Raw genomic sequence first — 23,900 nt, forward strand, 5'->3', positions numbered from 1 at the left:
TTCTCATCCTCAAATTCAAAGTATCATTTACCTTATCATGGTAAGAACCATCATAATTTCTATTTCTATGCATAATCCTGGTATAGCCCTGATCCTAGTCTTGTTATTCTTTTGTAGTTTACAACTATCAACTAGCAGATTTCTAGTTCCTGCTCAGATTTTAACCTCAAGATTATTCTTGTCTGATATTCTCAAGTCTGGTAATTTCTAAATCTCTTCATTTGGTCAATCATTTAGACTCTAGCTATTATACATCCTAAGATGCCTACTCACTCTCTTCTTCCTCTCCAATTTTTCTCCAAATTTTTAAAAAAAGATTTCAAGTCTTCCTTTTGATAAGTACATAAGGAAATGAACTATGTTCATTTGTTGTTCTACCCATTTGCACGTCTATATTTGGAAAAGTAGTTTTTACATTTATTTACTTTAGCAACTAAAAATTTCATCTCCAGATTTTCACAGAAATATTTTTATTTCGGTGAAACCAGACCAGAATTTCTTACTTAACTGTCCTCTTAACTAGGGAAGTTTGCAATCATACTTCTTAACTAGGGAAATTTGCAATCATATGCAAATAGGTTGTTCAAATTCTCTTTTTGTTATTCTCATCAGTAGACAAAAATAATGTAACTCCTTCAATTTCTTGAAAACTAATTTTTAAGTTTATTGCCAGAAATTCTTCATTATCCCAACCCCACCCTGAACAGAGGATAGAAGTATTTATTTGTGGGGACACTGAAGAGTGTATGTGAAAAGACTTAAATATAGTGACTATTTGAGGTATCATAAAATGGCAAATCCTACCTGATATACCACTGATACCTATAAGGTGGTATGCCCTTCCCACATTCAAAAGCTTCTAATCAGTTCCTTAGCATTGATTTGTTGATTAGCTAAATAAAAATGAAATAATGAAATAAAAATAAATTATTAAATAATAAAATTTAAAAATAAAATAAAAATGATCAGCCAATGATCCATCAAGGATTCCCAGTCACTGAGGTCAGTGTTTGGTTCAATTAATTGGATGGACTCTAGGCCTCAGTATTTTTCATATCTATCCAGCTTAAGTATAATGTACAGTCAAGGGTTGAAAATCACTGCTCCAGACGGCTTGGTGGGTCACACCTGTAATCCCCAGCAATTTGGGAGGCTGAAGTGGGCAGATTGCTTGAGCCCAGGAGATCAAGACCAGACTGGGTAACAAGGCAAAATTCTGTCTCTATTTAAAGAGAGAATGGAAAGGAAAAAAGAAAATAGGAAAAGAAAAAAAAATTGCTGCTCCAACATTAAAGATAAAGAACAAAACAAAAATAAATGAAAAAGGAACTCAGAGGAAATGGAGATAATAAAAGGAGCACAAAAAAGCTTCAAAATTTATATCTCTTAAAGAGATAAAAATATTACACACATAAAATAAGAAAAAGGTGTGATAATAGAAGAAACGTTCAAAGAAAAGCATATTAAAAAGAGGTTGCAGAAATAAAAATGCAACAAGAACAGAAGATTTGTTGGGGATATTCTCATAAAGTTAAAAAAATAGAAAATAGACGACGACAGTTAAGGGCTCAATGTAGGAGATATATTATTCAAGTAATAGGATTTCCAGGAAAGGGCCAAAAAAAAAAAAAACTAGCTGAGAAAAAAACTAAAGAGTTGAAAGAAGAAGCCTCCGGGGAATGACACCCGAGAGTGAGGAGGATAGGCCAAAATGTGCCTGCTTTCATTATAAAATTATATTTTTGACTTTTATAATAAATGCACATATTTCTTTGATAAAAAATAAAAATTATATTTAAAAGGTAAACAACAAGAGTAAGTGTCCAACCAATGTTAACAGAAAAGAGATAACTATTAGCCCTTATAATATCTCAATTCCTCAAAAATGAAGTTTAATTATTCTGACATCATAAAGTATACAGATTACAAGTCCTCAAATAGCAACACATAGAGAATTTAAAAAAATTTTTTTAGCATAATGACCCCATGTACTCAAATGATGTAACTAAAATATCTACCTCTATTCAATCACTGGCATTCACTGAGAGGAACTGGGTATCTGCATGTAGTACTCAGAAAGGACATTAATTGATAGTAATATATTTCCAAAGTCTAATTCTCTAAGAAGATGTTGAAGAATATATCACAGAAAACATAATAAAAAGGAAGAGAGGCTATTCAAGATCTGATAAGACATTAGCATCCCTAGTACCTCAGGTTCATGCCACGGTTGCCTTGATTACAATTAGAAAAGTTGAGAAAACATTGCCCTCTAGAGGCATGTCTCATTAACCATTTAAAAATAAAACTACTTTGAAATCTAGAGTTTATGATTCGCCAATGTAAAAAATACATAGGAAAGTAAAAATATTTCCACAAGCAGTAAAAAGAAAAGAAGAAATTCTGGGTTAGCGTCAAGGGATAATTACATTATCTGGCATCTACTTAAAGGCAAACTTACAGAGAAAAGAAACGTGTTATATCCAAAATGAAATACACAAAAAGATAAAAGTATCTAAATAGACTTTATTTAGGTTTAAAATATTTTAAAATTAATTTTCATAGCACTAAATTTTAAAGTATAATTTATAAGCAATTAAATATCAAGTTTCCTTTAAAAGATATCCCACAGGCAATTTTATTTTCCTCAAAAACTATGCTATCTATACCTTTCTCTCAATTTTACTGAGAACCTAAAATTTCTCTTAAAAAATATTTAGAAACAACAACTGTACAATCTCCATTTAATAGTTTCTTCCATTAATGATTCTCAAATGAAAGCATCTTGTTTTCAGGAAGGTATTATGAGGTCAATCTTTTTTATCCACTTTCCCTAAGAAACTCATCTGCACTGTCTTGAGAAAATAATAAATGTCAAAACTAGCAAAGTGTTATAGCAACATTTTTTTAAAAGATGATAGAAGAACTTGAGAAAACAGATTCACCACAAAAACTTTAAATCTGAAAACAACAAATGAGAAACAAAACTGCATTTGAGCTAAAACAATAAAATACACATAATCCATAAAGACCCCGGTACTAAACCAAGATACCGCCCCATAAGATTTTTTTTCCATTTAACATGTTTATACTATTTATATACTCTATGTCATATGAGGCATAAAATTTAAAGCAGAGCTACAGTGCACATGATTGATTTTTACTGGCAAAAATTAAAACATACACATGGAAACTTCAATCCACAAGTAAACAGTGATGTAGAAAGAGAAGTCGAGAAACATCACTTTATCATTGATTCTCTTAAGTAGGTGAAACTATATAAGGCTGAAATGTGCAGTTGTTTTGTATTTACAATTATGATGTGGTCTATATCAAGAAAACTACTGATCAACAAAAGTTAAAATTATAATAAACCATCAAATGAAAGCTATAAACAGAGTCTCTGAGTGGTAAAAAAAAAAATGCCTCATACAGATGCTTAAAAGAAAAGTGATACTTCCAGTTTTGTAAAAGCACTTTACTGAAATATGGAGTCTCCAAGTCCAAGAAATGAGAGGCTTTGTGCAAAGGTCTCCAAGTCTCCTCAACTACTTCCATTTAGACAAAGCAGAATATAGAATTCGGATGCCAAAAGCTGTGACTCAAAGATGACTCCTCCACTGAGGATGAACAAGTTAATAGGAAAGCAGATGCTTCCAGTAATTCCAGAGAACTGAAGAAGTGAATCCAAGATCTGTTTGTTAACTCAATGGGAAATGCAGGAAGAAAACAAATTCCTTAAAAGTCCCATGACACAACGAACTCTATATTTTTGAACCTAAAATTGAAAACTAATTTGCAAAATAAAGAAATGGCAAAGCCTCAAGAATAGGTGTACTGATTTATAAAACCATATTTTCTGATGTATACCATTAAAATGAGCAAAAGCCAATTAAAATGATAAAACTACCATCATTTTTGGTTTTATATTGGTGTCTCCCTTCATTTCAGAAACAATGTAGCAACTCAACTTATGAATATTGAGGCCAGGATTGTTCTAAAAGCCTTAAAGAATAAGTTCACAATTACTATATTTAATTTACATATTATTTAGTGAATTACTCATTTATCCTGTTTTCTGGATAAGAGGTACTGTACCAAAAATATAAAAAAAGAATCATTTCTATAGACTCTCACATTAACAGTAGTATCAATAATGATACTAATGATAGCAGCTACAATAATCCTCTACTGATATGCGCCAAACACTATTTAAAGTGCTCTGATTCTCATGGTTACTCTATAAGATTGGTAATATTCCAATTTTACAGAAAGAAAAGTGAGGTACAGATAGAATAAATAATTTGTCTAAGGTTACAGAGTTAGGAAATCATGTAAGATAGATTCTATCTACCACCAGGGAGTCTGATTCCAGGGCCTCCAATTTCCTCACCAAGAAAGCTTTAACTTAGTAATCAGTAGCATCAAAAATAACAAGTAGACTCAAAATAATAAGAGCCATCTATAACAAACCCATAACCAACATCATAAGGACAGAGAACTCTAAATAAAGTTGCACTCTTACAACCACCTGATAATCTTCAACAATATTGACAAAAATAAACAATGGGGAAAGGATATAACTATTCAATAAATGGTGTGGAGAAACTGGCTAACTATATACATGCAGAAGAATTAAACTGGACCCCTACCTCTCACCACATATAAAAATCAATGCAAGATGGATTAAAGACTTAAATGTAAGACCTGAAACTATAAAAATTCTAGAAGAAAACACAAGAAAAACTTTTCTAGACACTGGCTTGGCCAAAGAATTTATTACTAAGTCCTTAAAAGTAAATGCAACAAAAACAAAAATTGACAATTGGGATCTAATTAAACTAAAGAGCTTCAATCAACAGAGTAAACAGATAATCTACAGAATGGGAAAAAATACTACAAACTATGTATCTGAACAAAGGAATAATATCTAGAATCTATAAGAAACTTAAATCAACCAAAAAAAACCCCAAATGACTCCATTAAAAATGGGCAAACAACATGAACAGACACTTCTCAAAAGAAGACATACTAGTGGCCAATAAACATATTAAAATGCTTATCACTAATCATCAGAGAGATGCAAATCAAAACTACAATGAGCTACTATCTCACGCCAATCAGAAAGGTTATTGGTAAAAAGTCAAAAAACAACAGATGTTGGTGAGGCTGCAGAGAAAATGGAATACTTATACACTGTTGTTGGGAATGTAAACTAGCTTAGTACCTAAGGAAAGCAATTTTGAGATGCCACAGAGAACTAAAAATAGAATTACCATTTGACCCAGCAATCCTACTACTGGGTATATACCCAAAAGAAAATAAATCATTCTAACAGAAAAACACATGCACTTATATGTTCATCACAATTCTATTCAAAACAGCAAAGACATGTAATCAACCAAGGTGCCCATCAATGGTAGATTAGATTTTTTAAATGTGGTACATATGTACCATGGAATACTATGCAGCCATAAAAAATAATAAAATCAAGTCCTTTGCAGCAAAATAGATGCTACTGGAGGTCATTATCCTATGTGAATTAATGTAGAAACAGAAAACCAAATATAACATGTTTTCACTTATAAGTGGGAGCTAAACATTGGGTGCATACAGACACAAAGATGGGAACAACAGACACTAGGGATTCAAAAGTGGAGAGGAAAAGGTGGAGGGGGGAGGTTGAAAAACTACCTATTGGGTACTATGTTCACTATTTGAGTGATGGAATCAATAGAAGCCCAAACCTCAGTATCATGCAATATACCCATGTAACAAACCTGTATATGTACTCCCTTATCTAAAATTAAAATAACAATAATGAGAAGTAGAAAGTAGAAAACTATCAGTACAGATAAAGAATATACAGAAGGAGCAAATATATGAAGTTCAACCTATTTTTAGAGGGAGAAAGTACATCACAAGCTAGGCTTGAAAGATGGGGTTGAATATATACCTGAAGAAGTAGGGAGAAAGTAATTGAGGTGTAGAAACATGGTATTGAAGTTGGAAAGCAAAGACATGTAATTAAATTTACTTAGGGCACAAATAACAGTGGTAGATATGCTTTATTTATTCAATGAAAATGTAGTAACTGGTGAAAGGAATGCCTATTCTCCTGGAGGACTATTTCCTACCTTTGCCTTTCTCCTTAAAGCTCCGATACCTGCACCCATCCTCACTACCCATTTCCCTATGAAAAAGAAAGCAACATCCTCTGTCCCCTCTAATTTTCCTCATTTTCCTGCTTTCCCTTACATCAATGCTCCCTGAAAGACTTGTCGACACTGGCCTCTCTTCCTATTCTTATTGAAATCCACTGGATTTTAATAAAGCACCTACCACCCCACCAAAAGGGTTCTTATCAAAGACAGATGTCTTTTACATGAGGGGTTCCCAACTCCCAGGCGATGGACTGGTACTGGTCTGTGGCCTGTAAGGAGCGAGGCTGCACAGCAGGAGGTGAGTGGTTGGCAAGCGAGCATTACGGCCTAAGCTCACCTCCTGTCAGATCAGCAGCAGCATTAGATTCTCATTGGAGCACGAACCCTATTGTGAACTGCACATGCAAGGATCTAGGCTGGACACTCATGAGAATCCAACTAATGGCTGGTGATCTCAAATGGAATGGTTTCATCCCGAAACCTCCCACCCCACCCCACACTGGCTCATGGAAAAACTCTTCCACAGAACTGGTCGTTGGTGCCAAAAAGGTTGGGGACCACAGTTCTATATTACTAATTTTAATGGTCTTCTGTCTTTTTCTCGGATCAATCAGTAGAATTCAACACAGTAATCATTCCTTTCTCTCTAAAAAAAAAAAAATAATTGACTTGGCCTCTAGGACTTTTCACAGTTTTCCTTTGTATGTCACCAGCTACTTAATGTCAGAGGACCCCAGGGCTCAGTCCTGGGACATCTCTTTTTTAAACTCACTCACCTACAAGGTGATCCCATCCCATTTTTGTTTCAGCTATCTATGTGTTGCAAACATTTATCGCTATGCAAATGACTGATTTCCACAGACCTCCAGACTCATAGCACCAGCTACCTACTTACCATCAGTAGGAGGTCAAAGGGATATTTTACTAAACTTAACATGTCCAAAACTCCTGATCCTGTCGCCATCCCAAAACCTGCTTCATCCACAGCATTCCTCATTTCAATTGACAGCAACCCTATCGTTCTAGATGTTTAGGCTCAAAGTTTTACTAGTCATCTTGACTCATCTCTTCTTTCAGACTTGACATAAACTTACCAGAAATTTCTGATGGCCATACCATAAAAAATATATCAAGAATCTAATGACTTCTCACAATCTTCACTATAAACAACTTACTCCAAACTTCATCTTTTCTTGCCTGAATTTTTGCAATACTCTCCTAACTGGTCTCAACTAAGTTTTCACCCACGTCCACATACAGACTGTGTGTTCTTAATACAGACCTCCACTCTAGTCCTGCCAAAACACAGTATTATCATGTCACTCTTATTCCCAATGCCCTCCAGAGCCTCCTCATCTCACACTGAGTAAAAGGCCGACAATAATCTGCCCATATTACCTCTCTGATATCATCACCTATTATATACTTTAAACAGTGTGCTTCAGCCACACTGGCCTCCTTATCATTCCTTGAACATTCCAGGCACACTCCCACTTCAGGATTTTACACTGGCTGTTCTACATGAATTTCTCTCTTAGTTCTATCAGATCTTTGCTCAAATGTTACCTCAGTGAGGCCTACGGGAAGCATACTAATTTCAAATCACAATCCTCCCTAGGCATTCCCTAGTTCCCTTCCCTTATTTTTCTCAGTAGCTCCATGGGAACAAGGACATCCTTCTCTTTTGGTCAATGCTATATTCCTATAACACAGAACAGTGCCTGGACACAATAAACACTAATTAATGTTGATTAATGTTGTTGATCAAATGATGTCTTAGAGATATTAATTTTTTTAAGTTGTTACTATGAATAAAACACTCTTCATTCTAACAAGTAATTATTTAAATCTAATTTTTTTTTTTTTTTAGAACAACTTCTAAAGATGTTTTAAAACTCTGGTTTAAAGCCTTAGAATCTGGTCAGGTGTAGTAGTTCACACCTGTAATCCCAGCATGCTGGGAGGCCAAGGCAGGTGGATCACTTGAGGTCAGGAGTTTGAGACCAGCCTGGCCAACATGGCAAAACCCAGTCTCTACTAAAGATACAAAAATTAGGCCGGGCGCAGTGGCTCATGCCTGTAATCCTAGCACTTTGGGAGACTGAGGCAGGTGGATCACTTGAGATCAGGAGTTTGAGACCAGCCTGGCTGACATAGCGAAACCCAGTCTATACTTAAAATACAAAAATTAGGCCAGGCGCAGTGGCTCATGTCTGTAATCCTAGCACTTTGGGAGGCCAAGGTGGGCAGATCACTTGAGCTCAGGAGTCCAAGACCAGCCTGGCCAACACAGTGAAACTCCATCTCTACTAAATATACAAAAATTAGCCAGGCATGGTGGCATGTGCCTGTAATACCAGCTACTCAGGAGACTGACGGGGGAGAATTGCTTGAACCCAGGAGGCAGAGGTTGCAGTAAGCAGAGATTGTGCCACTGCACTCTAGCCTGGGAGACAAAGTGAGACTCCATCTCAAAAAAGAAAACGAAAAAAAGAAAAAGAAACAAATCAGCCAGGCATGGTGGCACATACCTGTAATCCCAGCTACTCAGGAGGCTAAAGCAGGAGAATCGCTTGAACCCAAGGCGGAGAATGCAGTGAGCCAGGATGGTGCCACTGCACTCCAGCCTGGGTGACAGAGCAAGACTCCACTTTAAATAAATAAAGCCTTAGAATCTATGTCAATTGCCAAGATATAAACACAAGCAACAAAAAGACTTTGTGCTCATGGAGGTCAATCTAACAGGAAGCCCAGACATATCAATGAATAACTTGCATATTGTAATATGATAAAAGTATGCAAAGCATACCAATACCAAGGTTGACTGAGATGACACAAATCAAAACAAGGCTTAAGAGAGGCAGTAATATTTTAGCTTGCTTAGTAGGCATTCAAAGAGGCAATAATGATGTCAAATAGAGAAAAGTCACAAATAGTAAAGTTATCAAAAAATAAATACATGTGGCATATTCAGGGAAGGATACAGAAATCTAGGCATGGTTTAGACAAGAAGCTGGAAATAAGATAGGACATTCTCCAGCCTTCTACGAGTATGGTGAGACACAAAGGTCTTAAGCAGAAAACTGGCAGATCATATTTATGGTTAACAAAGGAAGTGCTTGTGATAGTAAAAAAAAAAAAAGTTAGAGATTACTGATATAGATGAGGGAAGAAATAATGATCAGGGATTCTTAACCATGTTTGGATCAAAGACTATTTGGACAGTCTGGGGAAGCCTGAGGAATGTTTCTCAGAATAATACTTACAAAGCATGGAAAAAAGACATACAATTACAAAAGAAAATGAACTATATTGAAGTACAGCTATCAATATGTTAAAAATAAAGTGCTACAGTAATGTATGTAACCAACTAATACTAAAATATTATATAATAATTTCAAAGTAGTGATGAGTGAAAACAATATTTTAAAATATATTCAATAATGCAAGACATTTCAAAATATATATTTCATATATAAAGTGATATGCATACATCTGCATTTTCTATTGTATCACAAGCACTGTTAATATTATTTTCAAGTGCTATTTTGAAAATAATAATAATATTATTTTCAAAAAGGAAATGCTTACTTTTGGTTAAAGGATAGTGAATATAAAGATGTAAATTTTTTCCTATCCTGTTCATGGATCACAAGTTAAGAACTCCTCTCCTTGCCTCCTGGGTTCTTTAAAAAAAAAAAAAAAAAAGAACTCCTCAACTAGACTAAGTGAATGTTCATGCAACAAGATAGGAAATGGAAGAGATATTTACGAAGAATATATTTCAAATAAATAAACATCCTCTGGAAAGTTAAAAAAATGGCAAATAGATAAAAATAATCCTAACCTAAACTGGATTGGCTCCAGAGAGTAAAAAGGAAATACCCCTATATCAACTGTTATTTACCAGCTTCCGTTACTTGGCTAAAAAGAGCACAGACAAACAACGGTGATACCGCCAAAACATGATTCATTTTCAAGATGAATCCCTCCCTGTTCAATGGTTTACACTGTTTTTGACCAGCATCAGACTGTTTACCCACACAAACTGTAAATACATCATTTTTAGAACTAACCAACAACAATGCCCATTTTGTTATGACATGTAAGATACAAAAAAACATGAAAAATAACTATAGCTCTAATGTCTATGCTTCAAAAATGAGAAAAACTACACAGAGTAATAAAGGGAAATTCTGGAAATAAAATTTTAACACATGTTATTTATCAGGAGGAATAGGCTGCCTGAAATTCCTTGCTTTCAAAAAGAAATCTTAGGTACAGCAGCATTGTCAAACAGTATGGACTCTCCTCTCTGATATTTCTGCAAAACACATGAGGAGAGACAGGAAAGCAACAAAGCTGAGAGAAAATAGTATATTTTGACTTGGAAATATAGTATTACTCTTTAATTACTGTCCTTTTCCAAAGACAAAATCATTAATTGGCACTTGCAACCTTCAACAAAAATTTATTTAAAAATATTTGTTCATAGTCATTTAATATCTGTCTTTTCCCATGGAATAGAAGATATATGAGGGTAAGAATGACCATAATCTTTTGTGCACATTATGCTCAAAGCCTAGCACAAAACCTCTTATGTGGTTTGCTGAATAAAGAAGCAAGAATAAGAACAATAAAGAAGCTCAAGGGAATATTTTCTGAAGTCATACAAATGTAGGGACCACAAATACTTCTTTATTTACTAATACATCTCTGGTTTCTCTTATTGATCTTGCTGCCCCATGTGGACAGTGAATCTGTTTGCCAAAAGATTTTGGTGAAATTTTAAGTTAAGAGAAATATTTAACACAAAAAGAAAAGCCCCCAAAGAACCTATACTATACATCTAGAAAACACAATTTTAAAATGAACACCAAAAACGTAACTAGTTAAGTCTGAAATACAATGTCTTGCAAATAGCTGAAAACATCAACATCTCATAGCTTTCTAAAGTGTATTGTATAAAAATTCTAAAGACTTTTTTGATATACAAGCATTTTTTTTCAATTTTTATTTTATGTTTGGGGGCACATGTGCAAGTTTGTTACATGGATAAACTGTATGCCACTGAGGTTTGGGGTACAAATGATCCTGTCACCCAGGTAGTGAGCACAGTACCCAACAGGTAGTTTTTCAACCCTCACCCCTCCCACTCTCCTCCCTCAAGGAGCCACCAGTTCTACTACTCCCATCTTTATGTTCATGTATACTTAATGTTTAGCTCCCAATGAACTTTTGCATCTAGGACTGATTCTTAAAACTTTCAATCTTAAATATCATGGGTCACTAGTTAAGTAAAATACACATGAATAACAATCATTCTCATTAAAAATAATAGAGCCAAAGCATAAAGTTATGATCTCAGGAGAAAACAGAGATCTCATTTTTTTGAGTTAGAAAAGTCCCGAGGATAGTATTTACCTATATTTTTTTTCAGTCTATCTTAAAGTTTCCTACAGTATGTGTGTGTGTGTATATATATACATATATATATATATGCACATATACACACACACATATGGAATTCATCAGATATTACCAAAGAATGTATAATGCCATCAGTATAGAAGCTGAAACAAATTAGGATAGGTTTATGCTCAAAAGAATTACAAAGAAGTACTCAAACAAATACATGTACACACATATTCATAACAGCACTATTCACAATAACCAAAAGGTAGAGACAACCCAAAAGTATACCAGTGGATGAATGGTATTTATCAATTGCATTATATCCCTACAATGGAATATAATCTACCCACAAAAAGGAATTAAGTATTAATATATACTACAATGTGGATGAACCTCAAAAACATTATACTAAATGAAAGAAGGCATAAACAAAAGGTCATATATTCTATAATTGTATTTATATAAAATATACAGAACAAGTAAATTTAACAATCTACAAAGCAGAGAGTGGTATTTCCTAGGAGATTAGGGGAAAGAAGAATGAAGAGTAAGTGCTTAAAGAATATGCAGTTTCCTTTTGGAGTAAGGAAAATGTTTTGGAAACAGAGGTAGTGGTGGCACAACATTATAAATATACTGTCACATTTACGTGGTCAAATTATGTTATGTGAATTTCAGATCAATTAATAAAATAACAATGACTTTCTGTGGTAATCATATCTCTCTATCTAAGATTCCCCAATCTTGAAAACCTAAAATGGTCACCTATCAAGGGAAATCTGCTCCAGAAAAAGTGATCTAATGTCAACATTTTCTGTCGTTCTAATGAGAATGAAATGGTACAACCACTCCAGTGTTGTTTATCAAGGTTAAGTTTCACCTACTTTATGATCAAGAATTTCCCCTCCAAAATTAGTATACATATTACCCCAAACCTGAAACCATGCAATGTATATCAGCAGTAGTAGAAAGGTTAAATTAATAGAAGTACAATGGAATAAGTGAAAGCTGTAAATAAATGAACTAAACCTACCTGCAACAACATAAATGAACCTCACAAATATAATGTTAAAGAAGCCAAGTATTTCAAAATACACATACTCTATAATTTCATTTACATAAAATGGAAACAACACTGTTTAAGGATACTTGCTCAGGAGTAGAACTATTTTAAAAAGTAGGCTAGGCACAGTGGCTCACGCCTGTAATCCCAGCATTTTGGGAGGCCAAGGAGGGCGGATCATGAGGTCAAGAGATTGAGACCATCCTGGCCAACATAGTGAAACCCTCTCTCTACTAAAATATAAAAATTAGCTGGATGTGGTGGCACATGCGTGTAGTCCCAGCTACTCGGGAGGCTGAGGCAGGAGAATTGCTTGAACTTGGGAGGCGGAGGTTGCAGTGAGCCAAGATCATGCTATTGCACTCCAGCCTGGCACCTGGCGACAGAGAATCTGTCTCAAAAAAAAAAAAAAAAAAAAAAAAACTAAAGAGGTGGTTACCATAAAAGTGAGATTTGTGGTTTAATGTTATGGAGAAGGTACATAAAAGAGAGATTCCAATAATGTTCCATTTATGGATTGGGATGATGATTACAAAGCTATTTGGTCTACTTTTGTTTTTCCTGTGACATACTAGTAGAAATCCCACCAATCCCATTTTAAAATAAAACGCAAATGCTGCTCCATCTAAAATACACATTACCCATGACCATTTCTTTCCAACGATGAATATTTCTTAATAAACTATAGTGTCCAATTGAACACAGAATGTTCTGGAAGAGATATGTTAAAAAAAGGTTCAGTTCTCTGAAGTTATAACAATAGTTCCAAGTTTTACAGTCCATAAATATGATGCCAAATATTCATTATATATTGAAACAGAGAGTTAAAATAGCATGGTAAAGATCACCATTACTATACTGGCTCCAATTTATTAAATGATTTCATAATTAAATTATTAAATTAAAATTTAATAAAATTAAATTATTTAATTTTAAATTACTTAAATTATTAAATTAAAATTTTAAATTAAAATTAAAATTAAAATTAAAATTTATTAAATTAAAATTAAAATTAAAATTTATTAAATTAAAATTAAAATTAAAATTTATTAAATTAAAATTAAAATTAAAATTTATTAAATTAAAATTTAATAACTTAAATTATTAAATTATTAAATTAAATAATTCAAATTATTAAATTAAAATTTAATAATTTCACATAAGCCTAAGATCTTCTTTTTACAGGAAGAGACTATAAAAAGTTTAGTTTTATTCTAGAACTGTAAAAATAAGAACAAAAGAAGATTCAAGAGAACAGTGGAGACAGAAAATTACCATGCAAGGGTGACCCAGAAGGGCTGCTTGATAGACCTGGAACAGGGCTACAGCGACCTCCTTGCTTAGACGTCAGTTCTTGTTCAATCTCTTCCAGTCCAGCGCTTTTCTGGAAACGGCTCATGCGATTCACTACTCGTGGTGACATATGTGTACGAACACAAGGCTGGCCACCATAAGGGTTGATGGGGAAAACGTGGGAAGTACCCCGGAGAGTACTGACCACAACCCAGCGACAGTCATGGCTGAAGCAGATGTCTTGTACCTAGAGATGAAATAAGAAAAGATACAAAAATGTCTCAAACTACTTGGATTTATCTAAGAGTTATCACACATTACCAAATATGAATGTAAATGATTGCCTCATTACCAAATGTACCTAAGATTGGGTTATAAATTTAAAAAAATATTCTATACATGAGTTTCACATTGACAGTTAATCAAAACTCCATTAGGTAGAATGTTACTCCAATAGTCAGGGATACAGGACCCTGAAGAGAGGTGAGATGCAAAGAAAGAAGATCTTAAAACACTCAATGCCCTTCGCCCCCCAACACACACACATAACTGATAACAACAACGACTCATGTATCTGCAGTGGCTAGCAAACTTTTTCTATTAGAGGACATATGGCCTTGTAGGATGTAAAAGCTCTACTGTCTACTGCGATTACTCAACTCTACTCTTGGAATGTCAAAGCAGTCATAGAATATATGTAAACTGAACCGTGAAAAAATCCTAAACCTGAACTTACCAGTAACAAGTAATCAAACTGAAGCTGTAATAAAAAGTCTCAAAAAGAAAAGCCCAGGACCAAAAGCTTCACTGCTTAATCTTAGATGTTTTACCCAATATCTAAAGAAGAACTAATAGCAATCATACTCCAACTACTGAAAAAAGTAGAGGGGGAAGGAATACATCCAACCTCATTCCACAAGGCTAGTATTACTGATAGCAAAACCAGATATACACATCAAAAAGAAAGAGAAAAGAAAGAAAGAAAGAAAGAAAGAGAGAGAGAAAGAGAAAAAGAAAGGAAAAGAAAAGAGAAAAGAAAAGAAAACTAAACTACAGGCCAATATTCCAGGTGAGCATTGACACAAAAATTCTCAACAAAATACTAGTAAACCAAATCCAACAACACATTACAAAAATCTTAAGAATGACCAAATGGAATTTATCCCAGGTATGCGAGGATAGTTCAACATACACAAATCAATATGACACATAATATCAAGAGAATAATGAATAAAAACCATATAATCATTGATGTTCGAAATATATTTGATAAAAATTCAACCTTACTTCATGATGAAAACTCTCAAAAAACTGAGTATAGGAGGAACATACCTCCACACAAGGAAAGCCATGTACAACAGACCCACAGCTAGTATTTTCCTGAACAGGGAAAAACAGAAAGCCTTTGTGCTAATATTTGGAACAAGACAAGGATGGCTACTTTTATCACTGTCATTCAATAAAGTGCTGGAAGTCCTAGCCAGAGCAATCAAATTGGAAAAGAAAAAGTCAAATGATCCTTGTTTGCAGATCATATAATCTGATATTCAGAAAAACCTAAAGACTCCACCAAAAAACTATCAGAACTCATAAACAAATTTAGTAGGGTTGCAGGATACAAAATCAACACAGAACAATCAGAAGCATTTCTACATGCCAACTGTGAAGAATCTGAAAAAGAAATGTACAAAGTAATCCCACTTACAATAGCTACAAATAAAATCAAATAACTAGCAATTAACCAAAGAAGTGAAAGATCTTTACAATGCAAACTATAAAACACTGATAAAAAGAAACTGAAGAGGACACAAGAAAATGGAAAGATATTCCATGTTTATGGATTGGTAGAGTCAATATTGTTAAAATATCCATAATACCATACACAATCTATACATTGAATGCAATCCCTATCAAAATACCAATGACATTCTTTACAGAAATAGAAAAAAAAAAGTCCTAAAATGTATATAGAGCCACAAAAGACCCAGAATAACCAAAGTTATCCTGAGCATAAAGAAAAAAACTGGCGGAATCACATTACCTGACTTCAAAAAGTAACTGAAACAGCATGGTACTGGCATAAAAAACAGACACACAGACCAATGGAACAGAATAGAGAACCCAGAAACAAATCTACATACCTACAGGGAGCTCACTTTCAACAAAGATGTCAAGAAAATATAACGGGGAAAACACAGTCTCTTCAATAAATAGTGCTGGGAAAACTGGATATATATGCAGAAGAATAAAAATAGACCCATATTTCTCACCATACATATATAAAATCAAAATGGATTAAAAACTTAAATCTAAGACCTAAAACTATGAAACTACTACAAGAAAACACTGCAGCAAACTCCTGGACATTGAACTGGGCAAAGATTTATTGAGTATTACCCTACAAGCAGAGACAACCAAAGCAAAAATAGACAAATGGATTCATATCAAGTTAAAAAAGCTTTTGAACAGCAAAGGAAACAATCGACAGAGATAACCCACAGATTGGGAAAAAATATTTGTAAGCTGTCAATCTGATAAGGGATTAATAACTAGAAAATATAAAGAGCTCAAACAACTCAAAAGGAAAAAATCTAACAATTCTATTTAAAAATGGGCAAAAGGTATGAATAGATTTCCTCAAAAGACATACAAATCACAAACAAGTATATGAAAAGATGTTCAACATCAATGATCAACACAAAAATGAAAATCAAACTACAATGAGACATCATCTTCCCCATGTTTTAAAAAAAAAGAGCTTTTGACATCCCTTGCGGCGGCTGAAGAGAAATCACGTGGACTTCGGGGCGGCTCCAGACAGCCACAGCCTTTACCCTGTGCTCACTGCTGCAGGCAGGCCTGCTCTGCGTTAATGCCATCGCCGTGCTACATGAGGAGCGATTCCTCAAGAACACTGGCTGGGGAACAGACCAGGGAATTGGTGGATTCGGAGAGGAGGAATTAAATCGCAGCTAATGAACCTTATTCTATCTGTAAGAACTGTGATGAGAGTGCCATTGATAATAGTAAACTCAATTGCAATTGTGTTACTTTTATTATTTGGATGAATATCAGAGGAGGAAATGGAGACTCAGAAGAAGACATGCCAGTAGAAGTTATCACTTCAGTCATCATTGGAATATTTATATCGCTGGTTCGCCTTGCACTTGTCAAAAATGTAAAGCTGAAAATAAAACCAGAGTTTCTATTAAAAAAAAAGGGGGGAGGGGCTTTTACCCAAAAGACAGGTAACAGCAAATGATGGCAAGGATGAGGAGAAAAGAGAATCCTCATACACTATTAGTGGGAATGTAAATTAATACAACCACTATGGAGAACAGTTTGGAGGTTCCTGAAAAAGCTACAACTAGAGCTACCATGGGATCTAGCAATCCCACTGCTAGGTATATACCCAAAAGAAAGGAAATATATCAAAGAGATATCTGCATTCCCATGTTTATTGCGGCATTATTCACAATAGCCAAGATACGGAAGCAACGTAAGGACCCATCAACAGATGAAGGGATAAAGAAAATGTGGTACATATACACAGTGGAGTACTATTTAGCCATAAAAAGAAAGAATAATATCTTGTCACTTGCAACAACATGGGTTGAACTGGAGGTTATTATGTTTAGTGAAATAAGTCACTTACAGAAAGACAAACTTTGCATTTTCTCACTTATTTGTGGGATCTAAAACCTAAAGCAATAAAGTTGGCCAGGTGCGGTGGCTCACGCCTGTAATCCCAGCACTCTGGGGGGCAGAGGCAGGTGAATCACTTGAGGTCAGGAGGTCAAGACCAGCCTAGTAAACTTGGTGAAACTCTGTTTCTACTAAAAATACAAAAATTAATCAGGCGTGGTGGCACATCCCTATAATTCCAGCTACTCAGGAGACTAAGGTAGGAGAAACTCTTGAACCCAGAAGGTGGAAGTTGCAGTGAGCTGAGATCACGACACTACATTCTAGGCTGGACAACAAAGTGAGACTCCATCTCAAAAAAATTAAAATTAAAATTAAATAAACAAATAAAACAATAAACTCATGGAGACAGAGAATAGAAGGATGTTTACCAGAAGCTGGAAAGGGTAGTGGAGGGAAGAGGTGGGAGTGGGGACGGCTAATGGGTACAAGAAATAGAAAGAATGGATAAGATCTGGTATTTGATAGCACAACAGGGTGACTGTAGTCAACAATAATTTAATTTTACATTTTTAAACAAATAGAATGAATAAGACCTACTATTTGATAGCACAATAGGGTGACTATAGTCAATAATAACTTAATCATATATTTTTAAATAACTCAAAGAATATAATTGGGGCCACATGTGGTAGCTCACACCTATAATCCCAGCACTTTGGGAGGCCGAGGCAGGTGGATCACCTGAGATCAGCAGTTCGAGACCAGCCTGGCCAACATGGTGAAATCCTGTCTCTATTAAAAATGCAAAAAATTCCCTGGGCGTAGTGGCACATGCTGGTACTCCCAGCTACTGGGGAGGCTGAGGCAGGAGAATTGCTTGAACCATGGAGGCGGAGGTTGCAGTGAGCTGAGATCATGCCACTGCACTATAGCCTGGGCAACAAGAGTGACACTCTGTCTCAAAAAAAAAAAAAAAAAAGAATGCAATTGAATTGTTTATAACTCAAAGGATAAATTCTTGAGGAGATGGGTACCCTATTCCTCACTATGCACTTATTTGACATTGTATGCCTATATTAAAACATTTCTTTCCTTTTGAGACAGAGTCTTGCTCTGTCACCCATGCTGGAATGCAGTGGTGTGATCTTGGCTCATTGCAACCTCTGCCTCCAGCTTCAAGTGATTCTCCTGCCTCAACCTTCCCAACAGCTGGGATTACAGGAACCCACCACCACACCCGGCTAATTTTTGTATTTTTAGTACAGCCAGAGTTTCACCATGTTGGCCAGGCTGGTCTCAAACTCCTGACCTCAGGTGATCCACCCAGTTTGGCCTTCCAAAGTGCTGGGATTACAGGCATGAGCCACAGCACCTGGACAAAACATAACATTTCATGTACTCTATAAATATATACACCTACCTACTATGTACCCACAAAAAAATTTTTTAAATTACTAAAAAATATTTTTAAATAACTAAAAGAGTATAATTGGATTGTGTGTAACACAGAGGATATGTGCTTGAGGTGATGGATACCCCAATTACCCTGATGTGATTATTATTTACAATATGCCTGTATCAAAATATCTCAAATACCCCATAAATATATATACCTACTATGTACCCACAAAAATTAAAAAATAGCTATATATATACATATCTATGAGTATGAGGTATATTAGCTTCATTATAATATCATGAGTTAGGTAAAAGTTCCCAAGTAGTCAGAGAAGCACTTTTCAATATACGAGATCTTCAAATAAAACTACATATTTCAGAGATGCACCATGAACAAAATCTAGAGGTAGCCATCAAAGCTTTTAAAAGAGACTGGAATCTTTTAAATAAAAAAGAAATTTTAGTCTTATGTATCAAGATAAGAGACTTCATTGGTAGAAAACTGCTAGACAAACATTATCAATACATGAACAAACTCAAAATTCAACCACATGTCTGCCAATCCCGATTATTTTAGCACATCCAAATGACACATTAATGTTATAAAGACTGTCCTGAAAATTGAGATATTTGACTCCCAACAATCCCAGTATTTCAGATAAATAGTTGTTCCAGAAGTGCTTAACCTCTGTAGTTTGCCTATGATTATGTTCAGCTTAACTGACTTTTCTGAATAGATCAGGGATCTTATTAAAAGAAGGAATGGAAGTAGTAGAAAAGCAAGAGAAAGGGAAAAGCAGGACAAAGAAGGGTGTAAACAGAAGAAGCAAGAGACCAGAAACTCAGTACCAGAATAAATTAATATTATAATATGAAATACATTTTCACGTGACAGAATCAACTATATAAAGTTGGACAATCTATGTTCCAGCCACATTGAAACTGAACTATGTTCTCTAACATCTTTTTCCAAAACACTTATAATCAAGACCACTTCATGGTCTGTCAATAAAAAGGAATTTCTTTATTTCATTTTAAGAATACTCATGAAGTTCTTGCCTATGCCTATGTCCTGAATGGTTTTGCCTAGATTTTCTTCTAGAGTTTTTAAGGTGTTAGGTCTTACGTTTAAGTCTTTAATCCATCTGGAGTTAATTTTAGTGTAAGGTGTCAAGAAGGGGTCCAGTTTCTGCTTTCTGCACATGGCTAGCCAGTTTTCCCAACACCGTTTATTAAACAGGCAATCCTTTCCCCATTGCTTGTTTTTGTCAGGTTTGTCAAAGATTGGATGGTTGTAGGCCTCTGTTCTGTTCCATTGGACTATATCTCTGTTTTGGTACCAGTACCATGCTGTTTTGATTACTGTAGCCTTGTAGTATAGTTTGAAGTCTGGTAGTGTGATGCCTCCCGCTTTGTTCTTTTTCCTTAGAATTGACTTGGCTACGCGAGCTCTCTTTTGGTTCCATATTAGGTTTAAGGTGGTTTTTTCCAGTTCTGTGAAGAAGGTTATTGGAAGCTTGATGGGGATAGCGTTGAATCTGTAAATTACTTTGGGCAGTATGGCCATTTTCACGATATTGATTCTTCCTAACCATGAACATGGAATGTTTCTCCATCTGTTCGTGTCCTCTCTTATTTCGTTGAGCGGTAGTTTGTAGTTCTCCTTGAAGAGGTCCTTTACATTCCTTGTTAGTTGTATTCCTAGGTATTTTATTCTCTTTGTAGCAATTGTGAATGGCAGTTCGTTCTTGATTTGGCTCTCTTTAAGTCTGTTATTGGTGTATAGGAATGCTAGTGATTTTTGCATGTTGATTTTGTATCCTGAGACTTTGCTGAAGTTGCTTATCAGTTTCAGGAGATTTTGGGCTGAGACGATGGGGTCTTCTAAGATATACAATCATGTCGTCTGCAAATAGAGACAATTTGACTTCCTCCTTTCCTATTTGAATACCCTTTATCTCTTTTTCTTGCCTGATTGCTCTGGCTAGAACTTCCAGTACTATATTGAATAGGAGTGGTGAGAGAGGGCATCCTTGTCTAGTGCCAGATTTCAACGGGAATGCTTCCAGTTTTTGCCCATTCAGTATGATATTGGCTGTTGGTTTGTCATAAATAGCTTTTATTATTTTGAGATACGTTCCATCAATACCTAGTTTATTGAGGGTTTTTAGCATAAAGCGCTGTTGAATTTTGTCAAAGGCCTTCTCTGCATCAATTGAGATAATCATGTGGTTTTTGTCTTCGGTTATGTTTATGTGGTGAATTATGTTTATAGACTTGCGTATGTTGAACCAGCCTTGCATCCCCGGGATGAATTCTACTTGTTCTTGGTGGATAAGCTTTTTGATGTGCTGTTACAATCGACTTGCCAGGATTTTACTGAAGATTTTTGCATCTATGTTCATCATGGATATTGGCCTGAAGTTTTCTTTTCTTGCTGAGTCTCTGCTGGGTTTTGGTATCAGGATGATGGTGGTCTCATAAAATGATTTGGGAAGGATTCCCTCTTATTGGATTATTTGGAATAGTTTCAGAAGGAATGGTACCAGCTCCTCTTTGTATGTCTGGTAGAATTTGGCTGTGAACCCATCTGGACCTGGGCTTTTTTTGGGTGGTAGGCTCTTAATTGCTGCCTCAACTTCAGACCTTGTTATTGGTCTATTCAGGGTTTCGACTCCTTCCTGGTTTAAGCTTGGGAGGAGGCAAGTGTCCAGGAATTTATCCATTTCTTCCAGGTTTACTAGTTTATGTGCATAGAGTTGTTTGTAATAATCTCTGATGATGGTTTGAATTTCTGTGGAATCTGTGTTGATATCCCCTTTATCGTTTATCATGACCAAAACACCAAAAGCATTGGCAACAAAAGCCAAAATAGACAAATGGGAACTGATCAAACTCCACAGCTTCTATATGGCAAAAGAAACAGTCATTAGAGTGAATCGGCAACCAACAGAATGGGAAAAAATTTTTGCAGTCTACCCATCTGACAAAGGGCTGATATCCAGAATTTACAAAGAACTAAAACAGATTTACAAGAAAAAAACAAACAAACCCATTCAAAAGTGGGCAAAGGATATGAACAGACACTTTACAAAAGAAGATATACATGAGGCCAACAAACATATGAAAAAATGCTCATCATCATTGGTCATTAGAGAAAGGCAAATCAAAACTACATTGAGATACCATCTCACGCCAGTGAGATTAGAATGGCGATCATTAAAAAATCCGGAGACAACAGATGCCGGAGAGGATGTGGAGAAATAGAAACACTTTTACACTGTTGGTGGGAGTGTAAATTAGTTCAACCATTGTGGAAGACAGTGTGGAGATTCCTCAAGGATCTAGAAATAGAAATTCCATTTGACCCAGCAATCCCATTACTGGATATATATCCAAAGGATTATAAATCGTTCTACTATAAGGACACATGCACACGAATGTTCATTGCAGCACTGTGTACAATAGCAAAGACCTGGGACCAACGCAAATGCCGATCGATGATAGACTGGACAGGGAAAATGTGGCACATATACACCATGGAATATTATGCAGCCAACAAAAATGATGAGTTCATGTCCTTTGTAGTGACATGGATGAACCTGGAAACCATCATTCTCAGCAAACTGACACAAGAACAGAAAATCATACACCACATGTTCTCACTCATAGGCAGGTGTTAAACAATGAGAACACATGGACACAGGGAAGGCAGCATCACACACTGGGGTCTGTTGGGGGAAAATAGGGGAGGGAAAGCGGGGGTTGGGGAGTTAGGGAGAAATAGCATCGGGAGAAATGCCAGATATAAGTGAAGGGGAGGAAGGCAGCAAATCACACTGCCACATGTGTACCTATGCAACAATCTTGCATGTTCTTCACATGTACCCCCAAACCTAAAATGCAATAGAAAAAAAAGAATACTTATTATATAGAGGTGGTGTTAACTATCAGTAACAAGCCAGGAAGACAGAATTCCACCTAATGCCCTTTTAGCAAACTGCTATTAGCGAAGTGATGTTGCTCTGACCTTGAAGACACATCAGTATATAAATGAGCAGAGAAGACTGCTAAAGATATCAGCTGTCAAAATAAGTAGGGAAAGTTTAATCCTTTAAATAACATTACAGAGGATAACAAGTTGCCTATCCACAAAATGTAAAATAATATAACTATTGCCATTATTTAACTAGCTAGATGGTTTTCCAGACATTAAAAATGAAAAAAACCTGTGAAAATGAAAAACTAGTAATAAGGTGATGACATTATCTGCATGATTTTTGACCTCAATTATGAAATGTTATTTCTTTTTCTTTTTCTTTTTCATTTTTTTTGGAGATGGAGTCTTGCTCTGTGGCCTAGGCTGGAGTGTGGTGGTACGATCTAGGCTCACTGCAATCTCTGGCTCCCAGGTTCAAGCGGTTCTCCTGCCTCAACCTCCCAAGTAGCTGGGATTACAGGCGCCTGCCACCATGCCTGGCTAATTTTTTATATTTTTAGTAAAGATAGGGTTTCACTATCTTGGCCAGACTGGTCTTGAACTCCTGACCTCATGATCCACCCACCTTGGCCTCCCAAAGTGCTGGAATTACAGGCATGAGCCACCATGCCCGGCCAGATGGAATGCTATTTCTAATAAACATTTTCTCATCATAAAAGGAAGAGCTAGACAGGAGTCGAGTCGCACCACTGATTTAATTCTATAGCACTAAATACCATGAATATCATGACAAATAACATTTACCATGTACAGATTAGGCAACTGTGACAACAAATATTTTAAAAGTACAGGTATCACTCACTACCCAAACTCCTGCTCTCAAATTTAGGATACAAACATATTTAGATAATTATTTCTTTAAGACACTCACTAGTCAGTATTTTGAACTCAGGAACTAAGCAGATGTGCATAGCAAGAG

At 35.5% G+C, this 23,900-nt stretch overlaps 1 protein-coding gene and 1 pseudogene across 7 annotated transcripts in view; one reads left to right on the forward strand and one right to left on the reverse strand.

The window, feature by feature from the left end:
• BCAS3 (BCAS3 microtubule associated cell migration factor) overlaps positions 1-23,900 on the reverse strand; it is a 695,431-nt gene that overhangs the window by 388,074 nt on the left and 283,457 nt on the right. For all 7 annotated transcript variants that reach the window (XM_064378433.1, XM_064378430.1, XM_064378431.1 and 4 more), the window contains exon 15: positions 13,918-14,182. In XM_064378433.1, coding sequence (XP_064234503.1) covers positions 13,918-14,182 — 265 coding nt within the window. The remainder of the gene's footprint in view (positions 1-13,917; positions 14,183-23,900) is intronic.
• LOC105712392 (immediate early response 3-interacting protein 1-like) lies at positions 16,546-17,003 on the forward strand (annotated as a pseudogene).

The sequence above is a fragment of the Aotus nancymaae genome, unplaced genomic scaffold, assembly GCF_030222135.1.
Source record: "Aotus nancymaae isolate 86718 unplaced genomic scaffold, 86718_ANA_hifiasm-v0.15.2.pri h1tg000018l, whole genome shotgun sequence".
NCBI lineage: Eukaryota > Metazoa > Chordata > Mammalia > Primates > Aotidae > Aotus > Aotus nancymaae.